The 7,076-nt window shown below is 41.6% G+C and overlaps 1 protein-coding gene across 2 annotated transcripts; it reads right to left on the reverse strand.

The window, feature by feature from the left end:
- Positions 1–2,686: 2,686 nt before the first annotated feature.
- irx3a (iroquois homeobox 3a) lies at positions 2,687–6,193 on the reverse strand. Of its 2 annotated transcripts, XM_072380195.1 has the most exons (3): positions 5,574–6,193; positions 3,974–5,009; positions 2,687–3,014 (listed from the first exon to the last, which is right to left on the reverse strand). In XM_072380195.1, the coding sequence occupies exons 1-3, from the start codon at positions 5,790–5,792 to the stop codon at positions 2,998–3,000; spliced, it is 1,272 nt and encodes a 423-aa protein (XP_072236296.1). In that variant the 5' UTR covers positions 5,793–6,193; the 3' UTR covers positions 2,687–2,997. The 2 variants fall into 2 exon arrangements, with proteins under 2 accessions (XP_072236296.1, XP_072236295.1); XM_072380194.1 differs by lacking the exon at positions 2,687–3,014 and having other exon boundaries at positions 3,388–5,009.
- Positions 6,194–7,076: the final 883 nt, after the last annotated feature.

The raw sequence follows: 7,076 nt of genomic DNA on the forward strand, positions 1-7,076 counted from the left end.
AAATAGAAAAAATCAGTTGTGTCACATTTTACACTTTTTTCTCCCCCACGTCTATCTTTAACTCTTTTTTTTTCACCTTTTTTTCCTTTTGATGAGTAGATTACTGTGTGTTTGTCGGGCAGTTCCGTGCCCCACAGACTGTGAACCTTGAACAGAGCATGGAGCTCAGAAATAAGAAGAGGAGTCAGTGTTGATTATTGCTCATTAGACAAGAGTACATCCACTTAATGTTCAGGGAAATGAGTAACACACTGTCAGCCCCCTCTTTCCACTGTACCACAACGCCCCACCAACCCGATGGAAATTGGTCCGTATGTAGCTCAGAACAAAATGTAAGCTAATGCATTCCATTTGCTCTTTGTAACCGGGAGCAGGTTGGACACGTATGGCGACATAAGCAGGCGTGATTACTTTGTTTCTGCAGAGGCGTTTTAATCCCTAATTTCATGCACTGATCAGAGGAGAGGCCCTGAGCTCTAGACATGATCACTGGCCCTTCAGTAGCATTTCAACTGAATCCCCATGATCAAGAGGGGGGCTTGTTGTTGGCCCCTCAGGAGCAAACATCCTGTGAGCTGTGAGGAAACAGGCATCCTTATGGTCCAATATACCCTCACAGCCCACCACTTTTCTTTTTTTTTTCCACTACAGCTGCATAAAAATTTCAAACATTAATTTAGGGTACAGGCCATTTTTTGACAGTAATATTTCGTTGAATATATTTGATTCATATTGATGTCATATTTATCATAAGGCGCCTTGATGTTCAGCATTGCAGCTAATTTTTATTACTGCTGTATAATTATGAATCATCAATGTAGGTGTAAAGCCGATCCCTGAAACAAAACGAAGTGTGTAAGCATTTGCAAAAAGAGATGAAAAAACTACTACATCAATCAGCTGACTGATGCCACTTATGAATATGCATCTCGCGGTCACATGCGGCTCTCTCGGAAGATAATTGATTCGACAGGAAGGCGACGTGGGGTGAGCAGCTCCAAAAGGCTCCGGAGTGTTTCCCTCGGTTGAGCTGGGGTTGGTTTAAAGCACATTCTAAACCCAGAGAGGATACGGTTCAGGCGAATCAACGCTTTTCATCTGCCTTTGCTGGTCCTGACTGGCAGACATTAAAAGATATTGTTGACCAGCTGAGTCGAGGAATGTGTGACAAACCGCGTTCCTCTGCACGTTTTTCAAAATATGAAGTCATAATCTTTAAAAACACGTAAAGGAAAAAAATAACATTTCACTCCAAATAATCAAATAATGGATTTAGACTGTTTTAGAGCAAGATGGTTCAAAATAAGAATTTGCATTACATTGAAGTCTTTGAATTTTTTTTTTTTTTGCTTTGCGAAATTTGAAGTTTATTTTTCTATAATTAATTCTTATTATTCAGCCTTCCCGACCTTTGATTTTCAAATGCTTTATTTAATTTAATTTGCTTTTTTTTTTAAAGGGGAGATTGTCCGCAAAAATAAACGATCTCTCAAATGTAACAACACTTAAGTTAAACATGAGAAACGTGGAATATCATTTCAATAGAATATTTCTAACCCGAGCACATTAAGAAATAAACTGCATCTATTAATAGGCTTTTTTCAATTTTATTTATTCCACTAAGGCTTTTTCTGACTGCTGTGACTTCAACTGGAAAATGTCTCTTTGATATTTTTTGAACGCGTTTCTTGACCGTTTGAGCAAAATTTCATTTTTTTTCCACGCTTTATTTTCAAATCTTTGCTGGCTTTTTGAAGCATTGAAACAAACGCAGCACATTTTGTCTGATGTGCTGCGTTGGAAGAAAAAAAAAGATGAAGTAACAACACAAAAGCTTGAAAAGGGGCATCAAATGTTGACAGATTTATAAGTGCAAGAGGTTACCATCGAACTGTGCATCACAACTGCTGGATCATGTGAGAAATGGCCAAAGGAGGGTTGGGCAGAGAGATAAAAATGTGTGTGTCTGTGCGTCTGTGCGAGACCGACGGCATGTGACTGTAGAGGGAGCTCCAACACTAAGTTTACATAAACTTCCTCTGATAAGGACTCACACATGCAAATGATCACATCACGGGCAAACAAAATAAATTATGTTATTATTAGTTGTACAGCCACGATATATTACAATTATAACATAGAGCAGCGTTAGTTGAGGAAAATGCATGATGTATGCGAGGGGCAAAAACATTACAAATTGAGCAAAATGAGAGGTGGGAGTTGTGCTGCTAAGCCAGAATCCATCTTCAGGATCAACTGAACCAATCTGCCCGAGTCCCAACGATGTTCCAGCAGCCATCTATTACCTAAAGTCTCCTTTTAAAGTACAATTTCAGACAGAAATTAATGAAAGAATTGTTCGTTTTAATGCGACCGCTACGCCTCTATAGGGATAATCCCACAACATTAATATCCAAATGTATGCCGCAGCACTGGCTAATTAGCCTTAAGTCCCCCTACTATAAAAGTGTGATAAATCCCTCTCGAATATTTACTTAACGCTGCCACGGAGGATGAAGTCTGTGCCCCAGGCTGTCCACTAACGCACACACACACACACACAAAGAGTGAACCCCAAAGCAGTGCACTTCAAGCTGCAGTGCACAATAACCTCCACCATCAAAAGCAGCTGTCAAAATACTTCGGTCACAAAACAGCTTTTTCTTCTTTTTTTTTTTAAGTTGCAGCAGTTCATTTATTAGCCAAAATATAGACTTTCTTGTACAATTTGGTTCACAAGTATGTACATATTCTTAACTTTATATACAAAACATTTGAACATCAAATCCTCACAGAACTTACAAAAAGAAAGAAAGAAAGAAAAACCCACAGACTACAGGTTCATACATTATTACATTAGCAGTTTTACACAGGACATGCTTACAATGTAAGTAGGCTATACAGAGATGTTTTATTCTTATTTTACATTCCATATTCAAATCAATTTTTTTTTTAAAAAAGGAGGATGAGTGGGAGTTGAGAGAACCATCGATGCTTCTAGTTGGTTCTGAGGCCTGAAATGACACACAGCAAGGAGAGGGGGGTGGGGGGTGGGGGGGATTATATATATGAAAAATAAAAATAAAATGTAGTGGGCGGAAAACAGTAATAAAAGCCTCGTGAAGAGCTAAAACACAAAGTAATATAAAAGTGACAGTTGCCTTTCAAATACGAGTGAATTTCCATTGAGCTCATTTGCATGACCAGACAAGGCCTTGACGAAACAACACAAGCGCGCGCACACAGGAATACAAAAGATAAAAAAGGATCAGAATCAAAGCTAATTTTGGGGAAATGTGGCATTAAATAAAAAAAGAAAAGAAAGAAAGAAAGAAAGAAATGCAGCATGGCATCAAAATTTAAATTCCCGATTGTAATTTTAACTGTCAGCCTCACTGTCCTTGAACTGGGTGGAGAGCTGTTTTTAACAACTTTTTCTTCTCTGCATCCAAGGCACTAGAGCTCTCAGCAACTGCGGTGGAATACATTTAAAATGTGCCAACTGAACTTCCTGGTGTCAAAGCCAACCGTGGGTTTTAGTGAATTCAGTGTTAAAACTAGCTGAAGGCTTTATGTAAAACGTTAAATACACACTCGTGGATGCATCAACAACACATAAAATAACGAAGGGAGTGAAAAAAAAGAACAAATTTCACCAAATTCAACATTTGTTTTTTTCCTTTAAATAGTTTTAATTTTTTTTTTAAATCTTTTTAAATTGTTTTTCTACATAATGCTCTTGGACATTTTCAAAGCAGTCACACTCACTCACACACACACACATCACACACACAGTATTCTTTTAGCTCTAACATTGTAACACTGATCATCTGTGAGGCCTTGACAGAAAATAAAAATCCATGAGGCAAAGAAGGCAAAAGAGGGTCTAAAGTAAAAGAAATGAATGACGGGCGATGGAGGAGCGTTTTTGTAGTTATTTACACATGCGCGTCTCAGTGTCGGGGACATGTACCTGTGATGGGAGTATCTGAACTATGACTCTTGTCCTCCGTTTGTCTGCTGCTGTAGAGGGCCAAGCCGGTGGCTGTGGCCTGGTTCGCCAGTCCCAGATAATGATTCGAGTTCAGTAAAGCCAGCTGGTGCGCCGAAAATGCCCGGTTCGTCCAGTTCTGGATTTTCCCAACAGGACAAGAAGAGATAAGTCTGTGAGGGGCAATGAGGGTCTGAGCGGCCGGCCCTGCTGAGTTGCCGCCGTTCATTTGCGGCGATTTGCGCGGATTGTCGGGGGCCGTGGCTGTCTCTGCCAAAGACCAGATCTTTGGCTTCTGGGCCGGGGCAGGGTTGTTCTCAGAGGGTGGCGAGCTAACGGACACCGGGTTTAGTTTGAGCTGTTCTCCGTTCGGCGGGGACGCTTTGATGTCCAAAGAAGAGTGGTGGTGGTGGTGGGTGTGGAAGTGCTCTCCTGCTCTCTGTGCGTCTTTGCCCTCTTTCCCCACAGCCTTTAGAAATCTCTGGTCCGGCCCTTGTAAATCCTCATAGCCGTCCGAAATCTCAGAGTCACTCCTTCCGTCTAGTTTAATATCTGAATGCAGGTCGTCCTGGTCGTCCAAGTCGTCCTTGTTTTCAATATTTTCCGTGTCGATGTTCTCCAGGTCGATCTCCTCCTCGTCCTCCCTCTTGTCCCCCTCCTCCCCCTCGTGATCGCTGGTGTAAACATTTCCCTCTTCATCGGTGCGGTTCCGCGGGGCCCAGGTCATCTTGTTCTCCTTCTTTAGCCTCCTTCTTGCGTTGGCGAACCAGGTGGACACCTGGGTGAGGGTCATTTTGGTGATGATGGCCAACATGATCTTCTCGCCCTTGGTTGGGTAGGGGTTCTTGCGGTGCTCACTGAGCCAGGCCTTCAGGGTGCTGGTGCTCTCCCTGGTGGCGTTTTTGGGTCTGGACGGGTCACCGAACTGATATTGGCCGTACGGGTAAAAAGCAGGGTGATGGTGGGCAAACCCAGGATGCTGGACACCGGGACTGTCTTTCAGTTCATACTGAGCACCCTGCAAAGACAAAGTCAGACGGTTTTATGAGACTTGATAGATTACCCATAACCATGAGATACTTAGAGTTCTTCTTGAAGAAGAGAATCATGCCTCATAGTGCGACATGTTGACTTATAGTAATCAAACAGCAGTTGGGTTCTTATTAAAAATAAACAAACAGGTTCGTGGATTTTTTTTAAAAAACACAACCTGAAATCTTCGCCAAGCGTCACAGTTGAATGGAAACTTTAACACATTTCAATCAATTTAAGCAAATATTCTCATGGATTTTTTTGCATGTTTGTTTAACACATCATGCTCTTTGAATATCTCCAAACGTCCCACAGCAAATGGAATCAATTTTATTAACAGTTCAAATGAAAATACGCGTCGTGTTAATGCGTCACTTTTTAACTTCTTCTAACTAAATTTCGCAGACGTTTTAACTACAAAGTTCACCTCGGCACTCTTGAAGTTTAGGCTCAAAATGCGCCTGTGAAGTTTCCTTACAGGCATGTGCACTTTGTTTCTGCGCAAAAGTTTGTGGAAAACTTAAGAAAGGGAGACGAAAGAGAGACTCACCAACTGATTGAAAATAGATATATCGTTTGAGTAGGGAAGAAACGCTCCATAGCCCTGCGCCGCCGCGGCGAAAGGAGATCCATACATAGTGGAGAGGACGTTGGAAAGTGCGCCGGACGGACTGAGCTCTGTCCCGGCTCGGGCATTGCTGGCGATCCCCTGGCGCTCCGGTGGGTATATCGGTCGGATGTACTGATATCCCAGCTGAGGGAAAGACATGGTGGTAGGAAAAGGGGGGAAAGTCTGCGGCAGTCACACAAAGCAATGAAATTGCCTCGATATCCACTTTTACAGTGTGAGCATGTGAGCAACAAAAGGTGCGAGCACGGGAAGTCTATATTTCCTCGGGAACAGCCAGTGTAAACGATCCGGTTGCGCCCCTTATTTCTTCCTCTTCTTCTTCTTTCCACCCTCACTTCCCTATTGATCTGGATGGACTAAGGTCAGGTCCTTACAGATTGCTTTAGATTATTGGGACTCCCTTGCTCAGATTGACATTTCTAGTCGTTTAGAAGCCCCTCCTATTTCTCAAATCTCACCCCTCTCGTACAAACCACACACCAAACAGCGCTCTCTCTCTCGCTCCCTCTCCTCCTTCCTTCCCTCCCTCCCTACCTCTTTCTCTCTGTCGGATAAGTGCACTGACGTCGCGAGCTCTTATTTGAATGGGGTTTCAAATCTCATTTTATGGCTCGCCAATCTATTTCATTTGGTGTTTGTTCGCCTGTGCCTCCATCACATTTTGAGTGTTAATTCTGTAAAAAAAAAAATTACCGCACGGAAAAAAAAAGTATTAAGCATTTGGCATTTTTTAAATTTTTTGTCATCAATTTGCCTCAAACACACAAAACGCCTTCAAAGTTTTTTTTTTTATTTTCTTGAAAGCTCTCGTGCCTCTGCAGAAGGTTATGGGTTAGAAGCGTAACATGGAGTAAAAAAAAAAAACCCACTTAGACCAAGATTTTTAATGAAAGTTTACACACAAACAAAAACAACTTTATTCTCTGGCTTCTCTGTATTCTAAATTCAATAATAAGTATTCTAACACAAAATCACAAGCAGAGAAAACAAACACGAATCAATAACCAATGTGTCCGTGGCTACTAAGGGAGGTCATGTCTTGAACTGATCCCGGTTCACATGTTTACACACATTTTTTTTCTTTCTATGTATCGCTTCTTCGCTGCGTGCAAGCTGTGTTTTCTTACACCGGTTTGGAGGTGTTAAGGGCTCTAGGAGGCAGGAGAATCGGAGACAAGTCATTCTTTAATTTGAGACATCAAACAGGTCGCATGTTAGCCATTTGACATCAAAGAGAAAGCTGATGATGGGCACATTACGCTGTTAATGAAGACTAAGTGATACACATTCTGGTGGATTGGGCTGGAAAGATATTTATTCCGGAAAATAACACTCTGCTTCCAGAAAGCATGAATAAAACAAGAAAAAAACAATATCCGGAAAAACAAAACAAACAAACAAACATCTACAAAAACAACAACA

The sequence above is a fragment of the Leuresthes tenuis genome, unplaced genomic scaffold (assembly GCF_036924035.1).
Source record: "Leuresthes tenuis unplaced genomic scaffold, fLeuTen1.0.hap1 SCAF_2, whole genome shotgun sequence".
Lineage (NCBI taxonomy): Eukaryota > Metazoa > Chordata > Actinopteri > Atheriniformes > Atherinopsidae > Leuresthes > Leuresthes tenuis.

What these genes read in the sequence shown, in the direction of transcription:
- irx3a (XM_072380194.1), bottom strand. Translation starts at nt 5,792, where the DNA reads ATGTCTTTCCCTCAGCTGGGATATCAGTACATCCGACCGATATACCCA. An exon ending in TATCTATTTTCAATCAGTTG is followed by an intron (nt 5,010 to 5,573) that starts GTGAGTCTCTCT and finishes TTGTCTTTGCAG; the next exon opens with GGTGCTCAGTATGAACTGAA.